Source organism: Palaemon carinicauda, chromosome 3 (genome assembly GCF_036898095.1).
Source record: "Palaemon carinicauda isolate YSFRI2023 chromosome 3, ASM3689809v2, whole genome shotgun sequence".
Taxonomy (NCBI): domain Eukaryota; kingdom Metazoa; phylum Arthropoda; class Malacostraca; order Decapoda; family Palaemonidae; genus Palaemon; species Palaemon carinicauda.
In genome coordinates this window covers 153,429,070-153,455,013 of record NC_090727.1, presented here as the reverse complement: position 1 = coordinate 153,455,013, position 25,944 = coordinate 153,429,070, and the positions used below count along the sequence as shown (strand labels likewise).

At 37.9% G+C, this 25,944-nt stretch overlaps 1 protein-coding gene across 1 annotated transcript in view; it reads left to right on the top strand.

Moving 5' to 3' along the window:
• Wdr24 (WD repeat domain 24) overlaps positions 1–24,180 on the top strand; it is a 28,806-nt gene extending 4,626 nt beyond the window's left edge. Inside the window, exons 5-17 of the mRNA XM_068370978.1 lie at positions 5,754–5,860; positions 6,895–7,111; positions 7,971–8,074; positions 10,211–10,355; positions 11,344–11,507; positions 12,083–12,275; positions 13,531–13,667; positions 14,523–14,651; positions 15,750–15,961; positions 16,407–16,582; positions 18,913–19,018; positions 20,515–20,621; positions 23,381–24,180. Of these exons, the coding sequence (XP_068227079.1) occupies positions 5,754–5,860; positions 6,895–7,111; positions 7,971–8,074; positions 10,211–10,355; positions 11,344–11,507; positions 12,083–12,275; positions 13,531–13,667; positions 14,523–14,651; positions 15,750–15,961; positions 16,407–16,582; positions 18,913–19,018; positions 20,515–20,621; positions 23,381–23,548 (1,965 nt within the window). The 3' untranslated portion in view covers positions 23,549–24,180. The remainder of the gene's footprint in view (positions 1–5,753; positions 5,861–6,894; positions 7,112–7,970; positions 8,075–10,210; positions 10,356–11,343; positions 11,508–12,082; positions 12,276–13,530; positions 13,668–14,522; positions 14,652–15,749; positions 15,962–16,406; positions 16,583–18,912; positions 19,019–20,514; positions 20,622–23,380) is intronic.
• The last annotated feature ends 1,764 nt before the right edge of the window (positions 24,181–25,944 follow it).

The following is a 25,944-nucleotide window of genomic DNA, read 5'->3' as shown; positions in this document are numbered from 1 at the left end:
ATATATATATATATATATATATATATATATATATATATATATAACTTTTGTTTTTTTAAATAGGGAGTCTATTCAGTTAGAACAGCTGTTGAAATTGTTAACGAGGTAGTTGATGATAGGTGGTGAGAACGAGTGAGTAGCCCCGCCCTCTCTCTGTCGAAGACTCTTCACTTTTCTATTGATCTGCAACGAGTACAGACATACTGTTGCATTTTTTCGTATGTTTTAGTTTGATGGTGTTAGTGATGAAACAAAGTAGGATTTCTAATACTGGGGGAAAGCTTGGCCTTCCTTAGGCCTTGCATATAGGCTTTCGGTGTCATTTTTGACGGAGCTAGTAACTAAGCTACTTCTTCTCTTGTGCCAATGACCCCAGCGGTAATGCCAGTCATATTGGTGGTGATCTCCGTACCAGCAGTGTCAGTGACCCCGGTCTTAATTCATGCAGTTCGCTGTAAGACAGAATTAAGCGGCTAGCAGGTTGCTAAGAACACTTCCAACCTATAGAGGTGAAGGTGCCGAAGATTAGAAGGGTGTACGAAAGCTCCGGGGCTAGTAAAACTTGTTGCTTCATGGCATGACACTCCTGTTTCTGTAACCCTGAGGCCTCTGGTTCCCACACTCCCTTTATTGGGGATCCCTGCCCCTTTGTCTGTATTAAGAACTCCCTGTGTTCTGTCCTTCATTCCATATGCAGTGTTAGAGGATATACCTGTGGGATCATCTGGATGCCTACACCTTTCCCCTTGTTCAGTCTGTTTTCTTTGTTGATCTAGTTTGTTGCTCACGCCAGGTCTCGGATGAACCTTGTTGCTCCCAAAGATGCCACAAGTTGAATGGCATCCCCGTCATAGTGCAGATTGCAGACTTATTCTTCAATCTTCGCTTTAGAGGCGTGTCAGTCGCAGCTGTGGAAAGCTACAGCCTTGTCTTCTGACTGAAGAACAGAGACCTTTCCACCTAGTGGGAGTGGTCAATGCTTGCGAAAAGCTCCGAGCAGTCTTGCCCACTTTGGGACCTGTGGATTCCAAGTGGGATGGGACTAGCGTTCTCAAGTTTCTCACGCGGACTCTGTACAAGCCTTTAAAAAGAACATCAGACAAAGATTTCAGTCTAAAGACTTTCTTTTTGCCAGCTGTAGCAATGGGGAGTTGCAGGGGCATGCTTGGGTTAAACTGCCATGAAGGCCTCTTAAGTTTTGTACTCAAATTCGCCGCCAAAATCCATAATCTTTGGGCACATGACTCGGGTTTGAGACCTCCAGCCCCTTGCCTTATGAAGAGTCTGGTTGTGCTGTGGTTTCCAATAAAGACTCTACTATTAGTACAGCGGCATAGCAGACCAATTGTTCAAATTGGTCTAAAAGCACCAAAATTGGCACACATGTAGATTAATATATTCTAAACATTTTTGGATATGGAGGCATTCAAGATTAGCCCTTAGGAAGATATGGCGGCCATTGTTCAAAATGGCCGCCATTTAACATTAGCGTCATTACATAGACTTCATTATGTGTCGTTAGTTTGGTGCTAGATGGGCCAAAATTCCCTTTTTTTACATCAGAATTAACATCAATAAATGTTTAACAGATATTTAGATGAATCTTCTCAAAAATGGCCCCCAAACTGGAGTTTGGCCTGGGTTGAGATGTTTAACTGCACTCCTGACTACATCAATAGAGTGTCTGATCATTGCCACAGTGTGAGCACTCTCCTGGAACAAGGGAAGCAGGGACGTTGGTGTGATGACTGGTTGCTTTGGATCTTGGTGCCTTGCATGGTATGCAGCCCATGATGTGTTTTCACAGGCCTCAACATCATCTTTGAGAACACTTCTCGTGTTCTCCAGCCACATATACTCATCTTCTATGTGCTGCTCACAGTTGTGGCGTCTAAGAGAGGTCACAGAAGTAGCTGGGATCATTTGCCCTTTGACAGAAGAAGCAACAGGACGTACATCCGTGTAATATTCTGGTAGAGGCTCAACCGTCTTTGATCCAGTATCACGCCCAGTGAGAGCAATGCTACGATCCACTCCCTCATCTGCACACGTTGGGTGTTGAAAAAGCGAGATTCCTGTTCCATGGAATGAATTCTTGGCTGTGGTGGCACTTGGGTTGTGGTCAATGTTGTCCACAGCCGCAGTTGTGAACACATTGCTACGCAGGGTAGGCGGGCAGACCACTTCCTCTATGCGGTACAGCTGACACACGCTGTTTCCCATCTGGGCAGAAAGACGTAGGACTCTGTCATATGAGATGCTTAGGCCCAGAGAGAAGAGCTTGTCCACAAGTCCTCTCTTGCGTGTTTCAGCATACAGCATCAGCCCAACATAGGTTGGAAGAGGAGTTTCTTGAGACGTACTGTGTCTGACAGCTGGAGGCTCCTGTGTCTTGGTTGCTCCCTGCTTCCGACTTTGCTTGACACTGTTGAACTTGAGAAGCTGCGCAATGGAAAGAGCTGCTTGTGTTGAAGAGGAATGGCTTTGATTCTTGATGGTGGGGCCATCCAGCACCATATTTACCATTGCAACTAGTACGTTTGGCACAGAGTCCTCCTGACAGCCGCCCGGGAATGATCCACGGAATTGGTAAGTGTCTTCAAACATATATCGACGAACTATCTGTGCAGCACGCGCAAGGTGAACTGCCTCAGTTGCACAGTCTTGCTCGCAGGCTTTGCCTAGCGCTTCACCAATGTCTTCATCAAACGCTAGTAAAACATCTCGGCCTTTGCTGTGGGATCTCAGGCCTGGTATCTGGGCTAACAGGCGCTCTTTCAGCCTTGTGCTATTAACTTTCTGGCACAAAACAACCCCGAGCTGTTCCATTCTTGTTGTGAATAGCTTTACAAGTTCTGCGAGTCTGAAGACTGGGGTGGTGCCCTCTTCTAGGTGGGTTTCCTCGATATACAGGACCAGTTCAGCCAGTACGATTCTTGACATTACACCTTCATGGTCAGTTTTCTGCTCGGCTTCTACAGTGGTCTTTGCACGATAGTAAAGAGCCAACAAACACTTGGAATGGTACTTGGCCTCCAGAGCCACCATATTACCCATGCTGAGCCTGGCTATGAGTTCATTGTCCCCAACTTGCGCTGCACACTTCCGTACGCGTGTGTCCACCTGGAAGGTTGTTACTTCATGTAGGGTCTATGTGCCAGACTTTCCACAGAAAAAGCAGGAGGTGCCGCTGGTAGTGGCTTCTGAAGAGTGTGTTCTGGCGCGCTTGGCCTGGACATTGTCAGTACTATCAAATGCTGAGCTGCTTGCGATGCGTCTCTTCTCTGCTCTTCGTAGCATTGTGTTATTGTATTTGAGCATACATGTTTTATGCCACTTGGCCTGGTGGGCAACCATTGTCGCCTCAACACCTTGTCCTTCATCTAGTCTCTGTAACTGAACAGTTCTTGGCAGTTCTCCGAGTTCATCAAATTTGACCAAGTTTGCAGCCATTGTCGTGTATCCACTCCCAGGGTCTCGGCGTTTAGACAGTACTGGGCAGACAAGTGACTCTGTTGTCTCCTCTTGACATACAAGACACAGCTTCCAGTTTGTCTCAGGAGGTGTTGTGGGAGTACGTTACTCAAAAGTGTCGACCAGTTGGAACTTCTTTGCCATGGCTGCAGTCTGGAACAACGCGTCTCTGATGTCAGGTGGTGCTGCTGCTGCCTCACCTGCAAAGACACAAAACACCACCATGTTACCACAAGTTACTACTACAAGCACCATGACTATCAACACTATACTATTACTGCAGCCGCCGTCACTGCCACCAACGCTGCCGCTGCAAAGTAAAATTCATTTTCTTGTGAAATGGTAGCCAAATTATTTGGTAAGCACAGAAGTATGTGTAATTGTACAATACTTATCACCTCTAGCACACTTATCACCTTTAGCATCCACAAAAAGACAAATTATGGTACATATTCAATGACGCTAACGGTAAATAGCGGCCATTTTGAAAAATGGCCGCCAAATGTGCTACGGGGAGAATCTTGAATGCCTCCATATCCAAAATTGTTCAGAATGTATTAATCCACATGTGTGCCAATTTTGGTGCTTTTAGAACAATTTGAACAATTGGTTTCATATTTCTTACTATGCCGCTGGGCTATATGCTACCTGAAGAGGACTTAATATCTCGGGTTTAAGTATCAGTGACTCTCCTTAGCACATATTGAACCAAGGAAGAAGTGTCGAAGAACACCGTTTCTCTTTTGGCTTTGTAAAACATCAAAGCACTTATGCTTTGATCTTTAAGCGGGATAAGGTACCATACATGTTCGAATTAAAGCTTGCAATGTCATATATTGGTCCCACTTTAGATTCAGAAGAATCTTGCAGTCAAACGGGTGATGCAGCGTAATCTTGCAGTTGGACAGGTTTTGAAGGAGTTTGGAAGCACTAAACAACCTTCACATCCTTCTATTCATGGGAGTATAGCAACAAGTCCTTCAGCTCTTTTGTTCTCAGCCCTGTGATTGCACCCTAAGTTGTTCTGTAAGCAGACTAGTTCCCATACGGGACAGAAAACATCTTTTTTGTGGTAATCTGCTCAATGTTATTCTGTAGGAAAAGTTAAATAACAATCTATTCTGATGCTTCTTTTCTTCCACTTAAATGGGAAAGAAGCATTTGTTCAGTTACATGCTGGATGTGACTGGTGTTGGTAAGCTATTTTCCGAGTACCATTGTTTTTAGAATGGATTTTAAGAATTAGTGGATTGAATACCAAACCATTGGCAATCATGTTCCTTGCATTTCATTCCACACTGCAAAGGCGAGAAAGAATCCTTCATCGGCCAAGTACTGGCCAGGTCCTATTAGCATACTCAAACCTAAGATAGGTTGATAATAGGTTGCTGGGGTCTTCTCCCTCACTCCCTTACAGATCCGGGGATACAAGCATTTTCCAGGGAAGAAATAGAACCAACCACTTTGTTTTTAAGGGGACATCCTTCCGAACAAGTTAGTCTTCTTCTTATATACATTTAGGAACAAACAACACTTTTTAAGACTGTTATTCTTAAGAAATTAGAATTACTACCTCAGCTTGCCTCAGCAGAATGGATGTGGCTACTCACACTTGTGCTTACCTTGTCGTGAACTACCTCGTTAACGATGTAAAACACCTACGCTGACCTCATGTTGTTAACTACCTCGTTAATGACTTAAAACACCTGCGCTTACCTCATGTCGTTAACTACCTCGCTAACGACTTAAAACCCCTGCGCTTACCTCGTGTCGTTAAGTACTTCGTTAACGACGTAAAACACCTGTGCTTACCTCGTGTCATCAACTACCTCGCTAACGACTTGAAACCCACTCGCTTACCTGTGTCGTTAACTACCTCGTTAATGACGTAAAGCACCTGCGCTTACCTCATGTCGTTAACTACCTCGTTAATGACGTAAAACACCTGCGCTTACCTCATGTCATTAACTACCTCGTTAACGACGTAAAACACCTGCGCTTACCTCGTGTCATTAACTACCTCATTAACGACGTCAACAGCCTGTCCAGCTGTGTCAAAAACATTTCCTATTTGAAAAGATGCAGGTTTGTATAAGAAAAGTAAAATTTATATTTAGGAAGTCTTTTATCATCTTGAAATGAATAGCAAAAGTCAAATCATCTCAAAACTTTTGGTATGATATTCCAAAGGAAATTAGAACAGTCTCCTGTTACAGGTAAAGAGAAAATGTTGTATCTTATTTCTGAAATTTAATTGTTGACATCTTGTTCCTTTTCAGGTGAGCTTTCACCCCTGTGAAGCTCATCTTTTGATATCGGGGTCGCAAGATGGCTTGATGAAGCTTTTTGACTTGCGGAAGAAGGAGGCGGTGTCTACGTTCACTAGGCAAGTCTGTTCTCTCTCTCTCTCTCTCTCTCTCTCTCTCTCTCTCTCTCTCTCTCTCTCTCTCTCTCTCTCTCTCTCTCTCTCTCTTTATCTCTCTCTCTCTCATTAAGAAAATGTAGTTGCTCTCTCTCTCTCTCTCTCTCTCTCTCTCTCTCTCTCTCTTTATCTCTCTCTCTCTCATTAAGAAAATGTAGTTGCTCTCTCTCTCTCTCTCTCTCTCTCTCTCTCTCATAAAGAAAATGTAGTTGGCAAATGTGCTACACAGTTGAGCTATTTGGTTAGTTTTGAAATACAGTATAAGGAATAGATAACCTATATGATCTCATGCCTAATAAATAGAAACTATTTTGATTATTCACAGGAGCTTAAATCAGGAATTATTTTACTGACCATATAATATCATATAAACACAATACTGTACTTCACTAGAGGAGTGTATCAATTACAGTTATAAGGAAACCTGAAATTTTAGATATTTAGGATAGGCGTCAACATTTCGAGAAGGGAGCTTTGTGAACTCTGGTGAGATTCATATAAATGCTAGCTTCTTGTATAAGAATTTAGCTGAATATTGCCTATGAGAGAAATTACAGTTGAGTGAGGAACTCTAGTTCATAGATATGTCCCCAAGATTTTACTTTTCTGATATTCATTGAGCTATTTCTCTAAACTTCATTTCTTCAATCAGATTAGATTCTAATTAAACTAAATCCTGTACATCTGCTATTATTATTACTAGCCAAGTTACAACCCTAGTTAGGAAAGCAAGATGCTATAAGCCCAATGGGTCCAACAGGGAAATATACCCCAGTAAGCAATGGAAACAGGGAAATAAATAAACAAGAAGAAGTAATGAAGAATTCAAATAAAATATTTCAAGAACAGCAACAACATTAAGACAAATCTTTTATATACTGTGTATAACTATAGAGACTCCATAAAAACCAGAGGAAGGGAAATAGGAATAGTGTGCCCGAGTGTAGCATTCCATTCATTAGACAGGTATTATTAGTAAACTCCCATTGTTATCGCAGTAATTCGGAAAGCGTCCGAGATGTGCAGTTCAACCCTCACAATAACATGCACTTCTGTGCGGTGTGTGAGAATGGAAATGTGCAGCTCTGGGACATGAGAAGAACCGACCACGTCGAGAAGCAGTTTCCCGCGCACGGGGAGCCGAGTTTCGCCTTGGATTGGCATCCGGATGTCAAAAACTGGATAGCAACAGCTGGGAGAGACAAAACTATAAAGGTAACGACCTCTTTGTTTTTATGTTTGCAATAGTTTGGGAAAATTGTCCATTGGATTTTGATGGTATGAACAAAGTATTTTAATTGATATACACAATTTCAACTGTATAGTTTGTCATAGTAATAAAAGGATGAAATTCATGATTATGTTGGTAATTTTCTGGGAACTTTGTCGATTGGATTTTGATGGTATGAACAAAGTGTTTTAAATGTACACAGTTTTAACTGTATAGTTTGTCATAGTGATAAAAGAATGAAATTTATGATTATGATGATGTACACAGTATCAACTGTATAGTTTGTCATAGTAATAAAAGGATAAAATTTATAATTAAGTTGGTAATCGTTTAGGAAGTTTGTCAATTTGATTTTGGTGTGGACAAAGTATTTTAAAGGATGAACACAGTTTCAACTGCATAGCTTGTCATAGTAATAAAAGGATGAAATTTATATATTTCTTAAACATAACTACAGAGATGGCATACCAGGAAGGGAAAAAAGCAAATGGTAATTTTCCAACTTTCAAAATAATGAGGTGGTGCTGATGTTCTACAGATAATTTACTAATGTTATTTAATTTCTTTCATTTCTCAGTTTTCTTTAGAGAGATAATACATTCTTATCTTCAGTAATTTAGTTACATCACTTCTGCTCCTTTAGGAAAAGTATTATAAAAAATATGAAGTGTAATTAATACTGTGTAAGAAAAAGTACTTTTAGAAATCCTGAGAAATAAAACTCGCCCACTTCACCCAAAGTTTCGGTTGTTCCTCAGGGTCAATTTTGCTATATATGGATGCATTTATGTTAGAACCGTAACCTAAACATTTAGCGACTTAAAAGCACTTTCGTCATTGCAGGTTTGGGATCTAACAGAAAATCCTACAGTTTGCTTCACTGTTCAAACTATCGCTTCTGTGGGTCGAGTTAAGTGGAGGCCGAATGCCAAGTATCAAATTGCAAGGTAAGTTCTTTTATCATAACTACATTAAAAGGTTTGGGAGCCTTTTTTAGTTCGTTGGGACAGATTGGGTGTGAAATTTTAAAATTTATTACTGAAAACTCAATTTTGAAATGGAAACAAATGCAAGAACACGACCTAACCTAAGGTTCCCAACCTAACATAACAAAATATCGAAGAGAATTGCTATATATTGAGCAGCCAAAAAATCATGCCAACCCGAGAATAGTTATAGATGGTTTCAAACTATTTGAACCTAGATACATGTCCACTGTAGGCTCTAGAGCCTTTAAATATGCGCCCCCAAGACTATACAATAGGCTTCCACGAGACAATCGAATAATTGAAGATATTAAGACTTTCAAGAGGAAACTGAAGACTTTCTTATTCATTGAATGCTTCGATAGTGATGATTTAACAGTAAGCGAACAAAACGCATTGTGAAATGTTAAATGCTCCCAAATGAACAACATAAAACGACCGTGGAGGTCCTGTACAGGCTAGGGTTCCCCTGCGGTACATGACCAGGTAAGTAGCTCTTAAAGTAAAGTAAGAGTTGTATCCGTATCTACTTACCTGGGGGGGGGGGGATGGGGGAGCTATGCCCCTTGCAACCCACCTTAGACTGTCAGATCCATAGCTTAAGACTTAGGGCTGATTCACACCTGACACTCGCACACACGTGCACGCAATTTATCGCGCTCAAATATTCTTGAATGATAAACAGACAGAGTATTCAAACCATCCTGTCAATCATTTTCGCTCAACTCCAGTCACGGTCACAGTCAAGCTCACGATCAAAGCAACAGATATTTTGAACGTGCTCAAACTTGAGCGAGAGCTATACCCGCTAATTCTAGAGCCGAAAAATCACACATGGTTCACCAATGCCAACACAAAACAAACTGAGCTCAGGAGAGCTTGAGTGGCATATGTAAACACGCCAGTAAAATGAGCTGAGTGAGAGCTTGACCGTGACTTGGGCGTGAGCATGAGCGTGAGTGTCAGGTGTGAATCAGCCCCAAGTCCCAACCCTGTGTTAGCTTTCCAACCGGTTGGCGTCACTCCTGGTAGGGTAACACTAAATAATTTTTCTTAAATCATAAAACTGTCTTCATATCGTATTTCAGACCAAGATAAACTACATCTTTGTCATAAATAAAATTGATTTGACAAGTAGTAATATATTTTACACCTGTCCAAACAAATTTTATTCTCCCAGAGTTTTGTAAGTGTTAGGCTAGTTTTTAAATCGTCGAAGAGTAAAGTTTTGCGAATGTATGCTGTCATATTGAGTTTTCCATCACTGGGAAGGACAGCTTCTCTCCATTTAATCATTAACCACAACATATTTTTCATGTTCCTAATTTTCAGAAATCTTTATTCAAATGTATTTTGAAATAGAAATAGTTTGATATTTATTGTAGATTACAGGACAGTTTCATTACTAAAGTATTTGGTAAGATATAGTTTTAGCGATGTTATTTTTCATGCTGCTCCTAAGCTTTTGAGGCTAAACGTGTTGGAAGACAGAGTGAAGTTTAATTTGTGATTGGCCTTTCTGTTTATGAGGTCTTGGAACTTTGTTATTCGAGTCAACGAAGTTGGGGAGGAGCTTATGTTTTCGCCCGATGTTTGTCCATTTGTTTATTTGTTTATGAACAACTTCCTGGCCACAATTTTACTCGTAGAGTAATGAAACTTTCAGGGATTAATTATATTGAGATGTGGAAGTGATTCAATTTTCAAAGTCCTAGGTAAACTTTTACATCTTAAATTGCTGTCATTTATAAATTAGGTAATGAAACAAACTTGTAGTCTTTTCCTGAGGACTTGATTGTCAAGAATTATCAGTTTTAAGTAATCATTTAATGTTATTTGACGCTTCCTAGTTTTGTTAAATCATATATTTAAAACAATTTCTAGCAATTAATGTCTATTCAATGCTTATTATACTGTTGAGAGTAGAGGTCCCCCCCTTTTTTTTATGTCGGCTACCCCCCAAAATTGGGGGAAGTGCCTTGGTATATGTATATATGTATGTATTTTACTGTATTCTAGAATTTTTTTTTAATTCAAAAAAATAGATACTGCCATGAAATTTGTGATCTTTTTATATCGTCAACTTTTATTTTGCAGTTCATCGTTGCTTTTGGACTGTAGCATCAATGTCTGGGACATAAGAAGACCCTATATTCCCCTAGCGGCTTTTAACGAGCACAAGAACTTGCCCACGGGCATTGCTTGGCGCGCAGATCCTAATAGTCTGCTTTCAGTTGGCAAGGTAGGAACAATTTACTGAAAGTTCATCATCATCTCCTACGCATATTGACGCAGAGGGCCTCCGTTAGATTTAACCAGTCCTCTCTATCTTGAGCTTTTAATTCAATACTTCTGAAAAAAGGTCTAAAAGTTTCGGTGTCAGATTTTGAGTTAGACTGCAGCATAGAGTCGTTTTATGGGTATATATGTGGTCATTGCATTTTTTCACTCCGACTAAAATTATAGAAGATATATGAGATTTTCTTGAAAAATTTCCCTATTTTTGGGGTCCGAATCTAGTAAGGGCTGGGAGTCAGAAAAAATGTATAAAATTTGACGGTGTCAGATTTTGTGTTAGACTGCAGCATAGATTCATTTTATGGGTAAATATGTGAGCATCGCATTTTTTCGCTCTCCGACTAAAATTATAGAAGATATATGAGATTTTATTGAAAAATTTCCCTATTTTTGGAGTCCGAATCTAGTAAGGGCCGGGGTCGGAAAAAAGATCTAGAATTTGACGGTGTCAGATTTTGTGTTAGACGGCAGCATAGAGTCATTTTATGGGTGTATATGTGGTCATCGCATTTTTTCGCTCTCCGACTAAAATTATAGAAGATATATGAGATTTTCTTGAAAAATTTCCCTATTTTTGGGGTCTGGTTCTAGTAAGGGCCGGGGTCAGAAAAAAGGTCTAGAATTTGACGGTGTCAGATTTTGTGTTAGACTGCAGCATAGAGTCGTTTTATGGGTATATATGTGGTCATTGCATTTTTTCACTCCGACTAAAATTATAGAAGATATATGAGATTTTCTAGAAAAATTTCCCTATTTTTGTGGTCCGAATCTAGTAAGGGCCGGGGTCGGAAAAAAAGGTCTACAATTTGACGCTGTTATATTTTGTGTTAGAAGCAAAAATATTTTCTATATACGAATGATTATCAAAAAACTTATTAAAGATTAGAGCTTCAGTGTTAGATTAATACTAATCATATTTTAATTTCTTCCAGGACTTTACTTTAATCCATCATGCGTTCAAGGACTCGACACGACCGGTCGAGAAAGTAAATCCTGTAGGATTAGACATCAGTGTGTCCGGGAAAGTCGTAAATGCAACGAGAGTGAAGGAAGATTCAGAACCTCCTGGAACAATTCCAAAGTTATCCATGTTCAGGTAAGATTCAGAACCTCCTGGAACAATTCCAAAGTTATCCATGTTCAGGTAAGATTCAGAACCTCCTGGAACAATTCCAAAGTTATCCATGTTCAGGTAAGATTCAGAACCTCCTGGAACAATTCCAAAGTTATCCATGTTCAGGTAAGATTCAGAACCTCCTGGAACAATTCCAAAGTTATCCATGTTCAGGTAAGATTTCCGATGTATAAGAAAGTGTTCAACTCTTTTACCCCCAGGGTATTTGGAAATTTCCAACCCTTAACCCCCAGGGGGTTATTTTTTCCCCAGCACATTTTGCAGTATATTTCTTTTAAATTGCTCTAACAGCCTTAATTTTCGTCATAGAGAGGTCAGGTGGGTCTCATTCTCTTGGAAAATGCCTGAAGTTTCTCAAAAAATTATCAAAAATATGCCAAAAAAAATTTAAATGGCATTTTTCTGCAAGGACGTACCGGTACGTCCATGGGGGTTAAAGGGATGAGTTTTGTGAAACGTACCAGTACGTCCTTTGGAGGTAAAAGGGTTAACTTTATGCTGTAATCAAAATATCATGAAACCCTCTCTCTCCCCAGGAAGAGTCCAGCCATCAGCGACCACAACGGCCAGGTTTTGTCGTCTGTTCAAATGCTAGATTGCGAGGAGCGCAACCCATTATCGACAGATCACCTTGTGGAGTCAGCCAAGCAGTATCTTCTCACTGGCCGATCGTTAGGCGAAATATGCGAACACAATGCTTCCGTGGCCAAGAAGCTGAATCGCCCGCAGGTACGAATCTTACGATATGCTTCTTTTATTATTATTATTATTATTATTAGCCAAGCTACAACCCTAGTTGGAAAAACAAAATGCTATAAGCCCAAGGACTCCAATAGGGAAAAATAGCCCAGTGAGGAAAGGAAATAAGTAAATAGATAAATGAGAATAAATTAACATTATATCATTCTAAAATTAGTAATAGCGTCAAAACAGATATGTCCTATATAAATTATTAACAGTCTCTTGAAACTTATACTTTTGCTGTGATTCTGGTGTAACCTTGTTGATCTTTTTTAGTAATCTAGACTCTTTCTTATTGTTTATGCTTCATATGAATGAGATATCTATGCACCTTGGAAAGAAATCGCAACAGATGTCTTCCTGTTGAATAGGCTGACATGAGTCTCCTTTCATAGTTTGAGAGATGTATCGTAATGTTGCTACGGTTCTTAAAATACAGTATGTTATTTTGATTGTTCATCAATTCCTATATAGTTTATTTACTGGTATATCCTTTCCTCACTAGGCTATTTATCCCTGTTGGAACAGTTGGGGTTATAGCAGTCTGTTTTCCCAATTAGGGTTGTAGCTTAGCTAGTAAGGATACATGTAATGATAATATCCTTTATAGTTTATTTACTGGTTCACCCCTTCCTCACTAGGCTATTTTTCCCTGTTGGAACAGTTGGGCTTATAGCAGTCTTGTTTTCCCAACTAGGGTTGTAGCTTAGCTAGTAAGGATACATGTAATAAGAAGAAGATATTACTATCATAGAATTGTAGGCAATCAACTAGGGTTGTAGCTTATTCACCAAAAGGGTTAACTAGTGCACTGTAATTGTTCAGTGGCCACTTTCCTCTTGGTAAGGGTAGAAGAGACTTTAGCTATGGTAAGCAGCTCTTCTAGGAGAAGGACACTCCAAAATCAAACCATTGTTCTCTAGTCTCTTTTAGTGCCATAGCCTCTGTACCATGGTCTTCCACTATCTTGGGTTAGAGTTCTCTTGCTTGAGGGTACACTCGAGCACACTATTCTATCTAATTTCTCTTCCTCATGTTTTATTAAAGTTTTTTATAGTTTATATAGGAGATATTTATTTTAATATTCTTGAAATATTTATTTTTTCCTTGCTTCCTTTCCTAGCATCCTGCTTTTCTAACTAGGGTTGTAGCTTAGCAATTAATAATAATAATAATAATACTTGTAACGATTATAATACAACGTTCAAATTATCAGAGAAATGTAAGCAATTGTTATTTTCAGGTGGCACTGACTTGGCAAATGTTACACATGCTATACATGGGCGGAGGAGGGGGGCTCGACACGCTGGTGTCTCTCCAGACCTCGTCGCGGGACGATCCGAACGTTCAACCGGACGCTGCTCTAGATAATGATCAGAGGTGCGTGTGATGAGAAGTATTTCTTGTGTTTTGGAAATTCTACTAAAATATTTATTATAGTGAAAGGAAAATATGTATAGGCTCCAAGAAAGGAGAATTCTACTGAAATGTTATTTATTGTGATGAAAGACCCAAAGAGGGGTACAGTAAATTTCTAAAATGTGGATAGATGAAGACTAAGATATTCTTATTAAGTGAATATTGTTAAGTAATTGTGCAAGAAAGAAGTGTGTTGAGCTTAGTTCGATAGATCCGGTCAGTAAAATTGTAAAAATTTTCATTTTTGGCTTTTTTGGTTTGAAATGTGTCATGGTCTTGTTTTTTAGGTACTGTATTTATTGGGTGTATATGTAACATTATCTGTTTCTATAATGGTTATATAGAAAATTGAGGTGGGTTGGTTTTTGCCAATTTTTCAGTGTGAAATTCGATAGGTCTGCGGTCAGGAAAATTGCCAAAATTTTCATTATGGCTTTTTTGGTTTAAAATGAATCATGGCGGTGTTTTATGGGTATTAATGTGATGTATGTAACAATATCTGTTTTTATTATGGTTATATTTAAGATCAAGGGGGGTTGAATTTTGCCAATTTTTTAATATGAAATTCAATAGGTCCGCAGTCAGGAAAATTGTCAATTTTCATTAAGGCTTTTTTTGGTTTAAAATGAATCATGGCAGTGTTTTAAGGATATTTATTGTGTGTATTTAGCATTATTTTTATTATGATTACATAGAAAATTGAAGTGTTGATTTTTGCCAAATTGAAATTACTATGATGATTTTCTTATGTCTACAAACTGCTTTTTGTTGCGGGGAAAACTGCTTTCTACGCCTAATGTTTTATTGTGTTTACAGATCAGCGCGACATTATTCGGGCGGTGATGCTGGCGGAGACACCTCGGGCGGTGGATTCAGCGCCGAGGAGGGGGACACTGAAACGGACGACACTGATAATCATGATCTCAAACAAGGCCACATTTCTGGGTATGTCGTTATTTATGCTGTACGTTATAGGTTATTTACACTTCATCAGTAAGATTTTTTCTGTTTAATAGTTTGTTTCATTGTAACCTCATCAATTTTTGTATTTTCCATGATTTTAGAAATGCTATTCTCACTAGACTATCTTGAGAACCTGGAAAGACTCTCTTAAAATTCTGTAATCTTCCTCTAGCTCTGCTTATAGTTACTGCCAATTTTTGTATTTTCCATGATTTTAGAAATGCCATTCTCACTAGACTATCTTGAGAACCTGGAAAGACTATCTCAAAATTCTGGAATCTTCTTCTAGCTCTGCTTATAGTTACTGCCAATGCTTCATCCTACATGTTTGACGCCTAGCTAATCAGTATCATGACTGTATTATTATTATTAGAGCCCCTCTAGTTTCTATAGTTATAGCAAGTTATCAAGCGAAATAGCATACATTCACGTATGCAAACACATTCTGGCATTTTGGTTACATAACCCTTGTGGTTGTTTAAAGGCCTGCTATACCGTTACGAGTATTTCCCACATCTGTGGGTCAAAGTCGGTAACCTGGCCAGTAAGGTTCTTATGGCTTTAAGGCATCTCGCTTGAATTTAAAGAACTAGTTCATGTAGCGTATTTTGATTATTCAGTGGCCTTTCTTGTCGAGCTTGAATAATTTGCTAAAAATAATTGATTTTTATTGATAGAAGATTAAAATGTAATAATTGTTAACCCTTTTACTCCCCAATGATATTTGGAACTTTCCAACCCTTAACCCCCAGGCTTTTTTTTTTTCCAAGCTCATTTTGCAATATATATTTTTTTTAAATTGCGCTAACAGCCTTAATTTTCGTCATAGAGAGGTCAGGTTGGTCTCATTATTTTGGAAAATGCCTGAAGTTTCTCATAAAGTTATCAAAGATATGGTTAAAAATGTAAATAGCAGTTTTTTGCAAGGACGTACCGGTACGTCCATGTGGGTAAAGGGATGAGTTTTGTGAAACGAACCAGTACGTCCATTGGGGGTAAAAGGGTTAATGTTTGATGATCGTATCTACATACTTTATATACTTTAATGTTTTATTAACAATTTGTAATTATTCCTCCTAGTGGAATGACCATCAATCAAGACTTTTTCTTCGGCGACGGCGAGATCAACCAGATACCTTTCGACTACGATCACCTGAACAATCTGGATAACAGTCAGGATTGGACGTTGCCCGACGAAGCTTTTCAGCCTCGTCACGAGATCCTCCACCAGTCTGGCATCCCACCGCAGGATTTCTCCTCGAAATGCTCACCAAGGGAACTGCAGGATGCAGGTACAGAACATCCTTTGTGAATTTTATACTACCACCGCCAATGTAGTTAAAAAGTTATGCTTTCACCCATTTTTGTGTATGTGCTGTGAACAGCTTCCTGGCCACAATTTTAATCATAGAGTAATAAAACTTCTCTTGAAACTGCGTGTATTCATACCTATATTTTATATTAATGTAATCGTTTTGCAATATGAATTCATCTACTAGTAAATATTTCATTTATACATTTTTAAGTGCATTTGCTTTAGGGAGACTTAGCTACCATTACTGTACTCGCTCGTTGGATTCCAGCCACACGCCTTAATTCTTCTTTTCTTTACCTTATACGCGAATACGTAACCCTATGCTGGCATAAATGTAACTAACATTGAACCAACTTTTAGTTATTTGCATTTAAATTATCCGTATACATCGACATTGATTGTAAATATCTATTCTTCCTCAGGAGGTACATCTGGCTACGTAGTTGAGGCCGCCTCCCTCTTAAGCGAAGTCAAGGGACTGGGGAACCCAGCCTGGGACTTTGAAGAACGCGTCGTAGACATGCTGTATCATTACGCCAATATTGGCGATGTGCAAATGACGGTGACGTGCATCATAGTTCTAGGCGATAGATTAAAGGTAGGTGGTGGTACCTTTTCAATATATTTTATTTATTATAATGAATTTCCGGTGAACAGTGGGGTACTCAAAGGGAATGTGTTGTCACCTATGTTGTTTATCCTCCTCAATGTCTTGATTTATTGTAATGAATTTCCAGTGAACAGTGGAGTACTCCAAGGGAATGTATTGTCACCTATGCTGTTTATCTTCCTCATGGATTTTGTAATGCATAGAACAGTTGGACTAGAAGAGTTTGAAGATCCAGGCCTACATGGCTGAGGACTATGAAGCATGAAGTAGAAGATGAATAGAGAAGTATTGATTTAAAAGCTCAAGATAGTGACTGGCAAAACCTAACCGAACCCCTTTGCGTCAATAGGCGTAGCTGGAGAGAATGATGATGATGATTATAATGGATTGGTTGGCATCTTTAATTAACACTTGTAGTATGAATTAGGCAGTAATTATCATCTTGTCCTTTCCTAGGAGCCATCTACTGAGTGCCCCTCTAGTTTTGACATATTTTATTTCATCATCATAGTCTCCTACGCCTATTGACAGAAAGGGCCTCAGTTAGATTTTGCCAGTCTCTATCTTAAGCTATTAATTCAATACTTCTCCATTCATCATCTCCTTCACACTTCATAGTCCTCAGCCATGTAAGCCTGGGTCTTCCAACTCTTCTAGTGCCTTGTGGAGCCCAGCTGAACGTTTGGTGAACTAATCTCTCTTGTGGAGTGCGAAGAACATCCCAAACCATCTCCACCTACCCTCACCATGATCTCATCCACATATGGCACTCAAGTAATCTCTTATAGTTTCATTTCTAATCCTGTCATACCATTCAACTCCCAATATCCGTCTGAGGGCTTTGTTCTCAAATCTACTAAATCTATTGGAGATTGTTTCATTGTCATACCATGACTCATGTTCAGAGTAACACTGATCTCACTAAACTGATATAGTCTGATTTTTATATGTAATTTCAGGTGATTTGATTTCCAAATTTTACCTAACCTAGCCATTGTCTGATTTGCTTTTTTCAATCTTTCACTAAACTCTAATTCTAAAGACCCTGTATTGGAGATCATAGTTCCTAAATACTTAGATGATTCTACCTCCTTAATCCTTTCTCCTTCCAATGATATTTCATCTCCCATTGCATACTCCGTCCTCATTATCTCTTTCTTCTTTTTATCTTCAGCCCAACCTTGTGTGATATTTCATGCATTCTGGTAAGCAAGCATTGCAAATCCTATGGTGTTCTGCTAAGAAGGGCAGCATCACCAGCATACTCTAGGTCTGCTAAATTCCTATCACCAGTCTAGTCCAATCCTTCTCCACCATCTCTGACTGTTCTACACATTACAAATTTTGTTTAGACATGCTTATTTTGAAATGATAGTAAAAGGATATACCCACTTCTCTATATCCAGCTGCTTTCAGTTCTGATAGTGAAACTTATTGAAATGTAAGCTCTGTACAGGTTCAGGCTGTATCATTATTTGAGTGTAAAGAATAAATCTTAAAGGATATTAATCCATCAAATATTGTTGAAGGTTTTATTTAGGTGAACAAATTTACTACATGTAATCATCATCAATGATTTTCAATTAATTTATTTATGAAATTCTCTCGAATTACAGGACCTCAACTTACAAAATTTATAGGTTACAAGAATCTATTTGTAAGTCGAATTACTCGAAGTTGAATATTTTTAAATTTTGGCCTATGGTAAGCCTAACCTTAATGCCATGCCTATGATTTCCAGCTACACAAGTCAACAAATAGTTGGGTTTCATATGAAATAGATATCAGGTTATTACAAAAGTCATTTTGCTTACTGTATTAAATGATACAATATTGTTTAATTACAGTATTTCTTTATCTTATCTTTGTTATCATCTGTTGGATTTGTCAGTTGGGGACCTTCCATACAGTATTTTTATGCATAAGGTTCCAGTAATACTTCTTAAAATAGCAGTGTTTACAAATGTTAACTTTACTCCCTACCATATTTATGTTCTAGTATAGAACCTCACAATGTCTCACAGGATGTAGATACAGGAGAGGGGGTTCCTAGCCCCCTCGTCCCGTCCCTTTTAGTCGCCTCTTACGACACGCAGGGATAACGTTGGCGCTATTTTAATTGTTTTTATGCCCCCGCGGCCACAGTTAGGCTGGGAGGAACGTAAAGAGTAGAGGTCCCCTTTTTTGTTTTGTTTCATTTGTTGATGTCGGCTACCCCCCAAAATTGGGGGAAGTGCCTTGGTATATGTAAGTATGTATAGAACCTCACTTGACAAAAATGCTGAATTATATTCACTGACACGTCTCCCGCATTTCAGAAACTCCTCGACGAGAATCAAGTGGAGCACTGGTTCCTCGCGTACATAGAGCTCCTACAGAGATTCCAGTTATGGAATGTGGCTAGTCAAGTCATTCAGTTAGCAGGTATGTTGAGGGTTACATAACAGTTTATAATGTAGATACGTCATGTAATGGATTATCATCTCTGCCAACAAAGTTTGAAGGAGGTTATGTTATATCCCTTGTTTGTGTGCATTTATGAACAGCTTCCTGGCCACAATTTTAATTGTAGAGTAATGAAACTTGCATGGATTAACTGTTACGTAAAATGCTTGAAATAATTAAAATTTGGAAGGTCAAGGTCATGATAAAGAAAAATGTCCAATTCACGTAACCAGCCATAAGTTTGGACATCGTTGTCATAGAGACTTCAAAACTTGGTTCATGTTTGAGTGTATGAAAATCCACGCCCCTCTAATGCCCCTCTAGTTTTATTTTTGGATTGATGTATACTGATCTAGATTAGTAACAGTCTTGTTCTAAGAGACTGTAGTTCTTAAGAGCTCGTCATATTTATCACAGGTTCTCAGGCCTCTTAAATTTTTTTAGTATTTTTAGAAAGCTTGCTTTTATTTTGGTTTTTGCATTTATTCAAAGGTATTAAATTCATTTAGGGTTTTATATGCATAAACAAGGCCACCCCTGTGGGTGGAAAATTTAAAAAGATTATTTTGTCTCTATTTTGGCCCTAGAATGTTTCAGGGCGTCATTCTAGTGGTTTATATATTGCCACTGCGCATATTTACTTTCATCCATTATTATTATTATTATAAAGACTATATGAGGAATTTGAGTTTCTACATATTCTCAAAGAAAAGATCCGCAGGGCTGATCTGGTGGAGGTGCAAAATAAAAAATTATGAGTTTAGAACCAAAGATACAGATAAATCAATTACAAAGCTAAGGCCTGGAATATTTTATTTGCAAAGAATAGTTCTTTAGGGCTGGTCCAGTGTAGGTACAAGATTAAAAATTAATGATTTTTAACCAGATACAGATGAATCTAAAACCAGAGGCCTGAAATATTGTAGAGTGAAGCAAATGTAGTTGTGAATATTTATTAGACAGAGAGCTTTTACTTCATTGCATAAAAAGTTGTATTCTTTTAAAATTCACGTTGAACCACAATGTAAGACAATACCTCAAAATTTTAGCAGATCAATTTTTAAAGATAATGCTTTTTTAAGTCTCATTTAAATGTGTTCATGCCTTGAGTACACCAGGGCCTAAAGGAACTGATAATAATAAGGTATTTTTCTTGTTTGGAACATCCACTAGAGATAGGCATGGACGATGACTGCCATATTTTTGTTACTTTTTTTATTTTAAGCCAAAAATTAATCTAAAGTTATTTTAGAACAAAACTCGGTATCAACTTCATGTACGATTCATATCTGCTTTGGGTGTAACTTTTTGGTGCCTCTCTATTCAGTATTGATTTGGCTGAAGTTATTTGCGAACCAAACCGTATGTGTCAACTTCATGTATGATTCAAATCAGCTTTAGATTTAACTTTTTGATGCCTCAGTTCCGTATAGATTTGGGTAAATTAATACAGATTTTTAACTATTTTTTTTCAGTTGGACTTCCGTCAGTCTGGCAACAAAATCAGCAGTCGACTTCGATAACGTTACAGTGCGGCAGATGTCGATACACGTTACCCAGAAATAGTCTTTCTTGTCGAAAGGTAGGCTAAACTTATGGTGCATTTATTTCTTTGATGTAACAGTGTAGTTGAAAGGCTGCTGCATGCTTTATTGTAGAATAGCGGTTGTAAAACATTAAAGGGATCTTCGGATGATACGGTGAAATTGATAGTCTAGTTTAAACAAACACAGTAAAAAGTTTGTTTGTGTGTGTGTGTGCATGCACATGCTGATGCATAATTATCATCAGCTTAAAGAAATTGAACTTGCTTGTTTGTTATCCCATTTTTTATGTTGTTAGATAGTAGAACATATGCAAACTAGTTTTAGTTCTACATTCTTTCAAAGCTTGTGCTATGCAGTAGGACTGTCCTTGGAATCACACCCTATTTTTTCAATGAATTTATAGTTATTTTCCCCTTAAAAAGAGACTTTCAAAGCAGTTTTCCTTTTTGGAAATACAAATCCTTACATTGATAAATGCTGTTACTGTACGTACATGGACACGGGTAGAGTGACTGATTGCCAAGGAGAAATTGTGCTTCTAATGAGGGAGGCACAGGTTAAAGATTATCACACAATGTACATATATTCAATCCTTGCTAGATATGAAGCTCTCCTTCCAGACGTAATCTTTATGCACCCAGTTCATATGAGGGACAGGAGGGATCTCGGTATAAGGCAATGCTCAGTCATGTTACCAATGTACCCTTTTCCATATACAGTATTCCAAAAGTCCTTTAAAGGTTGTGCATGAGCAGCCTGGGATACGACAGTATCCCAGAAAGTGTGTTTAAATGTGCTCAACTCCCAAGTCCCCTCTCCTCCCAGGCCAAGACTAGGGAAGACAAGTTACAGTAATGACAGCCAAGTGGGGGTCAAACTCACGACTTACGAATTGCGAGGCAGACCTGTTTGCGATAGACCCGATCTGTTTAACTCTGTTGGTAAAACTGCTCTTCTTACTGTCGAGTGTTTTCGTCTCCTTCTCGTGTCATTCAGTAGGAGATTTATTTGGACATTTGGCTGAAAAGTATCATTTATATCTCTTCAAGATCCTCTTTGGTTCTTTGCTAAACTAACTATCAGTCAGCTCTGTTATCCAGTTACAAGTACAGGATATCAGATACAGTATATACTTTTACTAGAATCCAAGTGATTGTCCCCTTGAGTTACTATTGAATCCACTTTACTTTCCCTGACGCTCATCATTACGCATTATTGTAAGTGTCCAGTTAAGGGAAACGATTAGCAATCTCTATGTTCTTGTCATGAAAGGGTTCATACTTGAGGCTCTTGTTTGTTAGTAGGACACGGCAGATACGTGGATTTATGCAAACCTTTGAGCAAAAGTGGACCTCAGGATGTATAGAAGTCAGGGGCATTCAAGTGTTGGGGAGAAGGACCTTTCATGTGGTTAGGGCAGTGTAGTTGGATAGCCTAACCTTTTTTAGAAATGGTTCAGGCTTCAATGACAAAACCCTGCAAACTATTTTGTAGTTTTGACAAAATTTGATTATAGGGAAAGAAAGTCTAACTGCTGTATTCTGTAGAGTTTTGAAACAAAATTTGAATATAGAAAAAGAAAATCTATTCTGTAGAGTTTTTAAATGAAATTTTATTATAGGCAAAGAAAGTCCAATATTCTGCAAAGTTTAAAAAAAAAAAAAATCTAATAGTTTTGAAACAGAATTTGATTATAGGCAAAGAACGTCTTAACTGCAGATTTTGTTTTCCAACACGGTAATTTTTATTCCAATACCTATTTCTGGTTATTAAAACATGGGCCCATTTAACTATATGTTGGTAGAAGTATACACTACATTTTTTCTACCTTTTATACTACAGTTCTAAGTAGCATTCCTTAATCTGTTTGGTGTTTTGGCTTCAGATAAGTCTTTAAGGTCTTGATAATTCTAGTTTGTGCTGTTCAACATTACTGTAACTTATTGTAATCTATGAATTAATTTTCTTTGAAAACTAATAATAATCTATCTGCTAATGTTCTATGGGTTGTTTTTCTTTTCAAAACTTCATTAGCTTGTCATTGGTATTTTCTGGCCTGACTTGTTTGCTTGTATTTAATAGTGATAATGATGATGATAATATTTAAGGTGATACTAACAATAATAATGCTGTTATGATAAAGATGAATAAAACTATTGATAATGAAGAATATTTAAGGCAGGAAATAGTATAAAACTATTCAGATCATGAAAATATGTCTTTTGATCAGAAGAAAATATAGATAAGGAAAAGATGATTCTTTTAAGGTATAAAATCAGAAGGTCCTCAACTTGTAACATTCCAAAATAAAAACAAATACATCTGAAATCATAAATTTCAGATATTGTATCAAAAGTTCATTATGAAATATGATATAATTTAATGTAGTAATCAAGGCAATATTTGCAATATGAAAGACTATATGTAGACATTAGCAGCTGAAATTTTAGACCCTATAGTCCATTTGTTTTATATTTGCACCGACTCGCAACGGTGCCTTTTTAGCTCGTAAAAGTTTCCTGGCCGCTGATTGGTTAGAATTATCTCGTCCAACCAATCAGCGATCAGGAAACTTTTCCGAGCTAAAAGGGCACCGCTGCGAATCGGTGCAAATCTGCATCGCTAAAAAAAATTAACTATAGTTAGGTGAAGCCAACCCTAGGCCAGAATATAAAAAGATGCAACTTAAAAACAGCTTCTTTGAAACTCTTAGGTTAGTAAGGTTAGGACTTTCTGTACTTAGTTAATAAGATGCAGCGAGATTTACGATCGTTCTTTTTTTTCCCCCCGCCAGTGTGCGTGTGCCACGGCAACGTGCGTCCTGTGTCACGGGACCGTTAGAGGCCTTTACCTGTGGTGCCAAGGGTGCGCTCATGGGGGCCACTTGCACCACATCATGGAATGGATGAAGAGCAATAAGTCATGTCCCACGGGTTGTGGACACCTCTGTGAATATATGTGATTCCCTGTGGTTGTGCAGGAGTGACTGTAAATATTTTGAATCCTTTTAAGAACATTGTTTTTATAAGAGAACTGTCCGCTATTTACAGCGATCTATTGATGAACGATAGGATGAAAGAACGAATACGACATTGTTTTTATAAGAACTGCATGCTGTTTACAGCGATGTTTTGATGAACGATAGGATAAAAGATTGTTTTTATAAGAACTGCCTGCTGTTTACAGCGATCTATTGATGAACGATATGGTAAAAGAAAGAATACAGCATTGTTTTTATAAGAACTGCCTGCTGTTTACAGCGATGTTTTGATGAATAATAGGATAAAAGAAAGAATACAACATTGTTTTTATAAGAACTGTCCGCTATTTACAGCGATGTTTTGATGAATGATAGGGTAAAAGAAAGAATACAGCATTGTTTTTATAAGAACTGTTCGCTATTTACAGCGATGTTTTGATGAATGATAGGATAAAAGATTGTTTTTATAAGAACTGCCTGCTGTTTACGGCGATATATTGATGAACGATAGGATGAAAGAACGAATACAACATTGGTTTTATAAGAACTGCCTGCTGTTTACGGCGATCTTTTGATGAACGATAGCATAAAAGAAAGATTTTTATCATTTTTTAATAAATTTTCACAAAGAAAAAGGGTTTTACTATACCTGCATTCAAATTAAGGTTTTTCTGCTTTAATTTTTTAGTGTAAGCAATGGAATCTTTTACTCAGGCCTGATAGGTATAAGAATAAAGATATAGTCGTCAAGCGGACATTAATGCTTACCTTACAGATAGAATTCTCGTATCGAAAGGTGATTGAATCTTAAAGGTACAGTATTCCAGTAATGAAACTACCATTTAAAAAGGATAAGTTATACTTCACAAGTTCAAAAGTTGTTACGAAGTTGAAAATATTCCCAATTTAAAAATGACAACGATGTTTTTTAAGTTATCACGATAGCTCCTCGAGTGTTTATTTTGTAAAGCTAAACTGAAAGAGGAAGTGAGGATCATGTATGGACTGAGAAGCGAGATAAATGCAACTAACTTTATTTGAACAGAGCATGAGCATATATACAACCCATTCCAAGCAAGAACGGCACAAAATTTCAAACACAATGATTCAAGAACATACAGGCTTGAATAGGTTATCATTGCAAGGGGAGAGCAATAACGATAATACAAAAAAAAAAAAAAAAAAAAAAAAAAAAAACAATACCATTACAGTATACGAGCGTGTTTGATACACAAGTGGTACAATCGATTGTTTAATCCAGATACAATAATGGGTGAAAATAAATTACGTAAAATTTGTGATATTTAGACTGGAATATCTGGAGCCCTAGGGCCAGAGAAAGCTGTGGTGTTCATGGAGAGGGAAGCGAAGAGTAGAGGCGTGTTAAAAGTAGTAACATTCACGTGCGTCATAAATAGCGAATCTCTCGGAGCCCTATTAGAATCCTGTCTCTGATTTTGTCCTTTTAACCTCTTATATACATTTATAGTCTTCGCAGATATTCTGGGCGAAATAAGCCAATTGTGTTGCCTCCCGCCTTAACAGTGGTCACAACACATCCCTTTTACCCCCAAAGGACGTACTGGTACGTTTCACAAAACCCATCCCTTTACCCCCATGGACGTACTGGTACGTCCTTGCAAAAAACTGGTATTTACATTTTTTTTTTTATTTTCTGAGAAACTTCAGGCATTTTCCAAGAGAATGGGACCAACCTGACCTCTCTATGACAAAAATTAAGGCTGTTAGCTCAATTTAAAAAAAATATACTGCAAAATGTGCTTGAAAAAAAAATAACCTCTTGGGGGTTAACGGTTGGAAAGTTCCAAATAGCCTGGGGGTAAAAGGGTTAAAGTGATTATAAGTTAATATAGGTATGAAATTTATATGGGGATGTGTCATAACTGCTGCTATTGTGTCCTTTTTCCTGCAACTATAATGCTTACGAATTAACTTGAATCTTCTAGTTCATGCAGCCATTTAATTGTTGATATTACTGCTATTATTATGATCATTATCATTATTATCAATATGGAGTGAACATTTAAATATAGTATTTTAAAAGTACAAGGCCAGTAACTTAAGAAATTAATTTCTTCTAATGATTGGTGGATGATTAACATAATTAACATGAAAATTAGTAAGCTTTTCATTTATAATCTTCAAACATTCTGCCACTTTTCTTGCATAACCTCTCGAGCCAACTCATTTCTCATCCTACCGTCTTCTGGTTCTGTTCTTTCCAACTATTTATTTTTTATGGTATTTTTATATTTATCAACTTATATTGAGTCAAAAGGCTCAATTCTGCTGACCTGAATAAGCTTTTAAACAAACCAAATTGTGATGACTACTGCTTGCAGATTTATTATTCCATC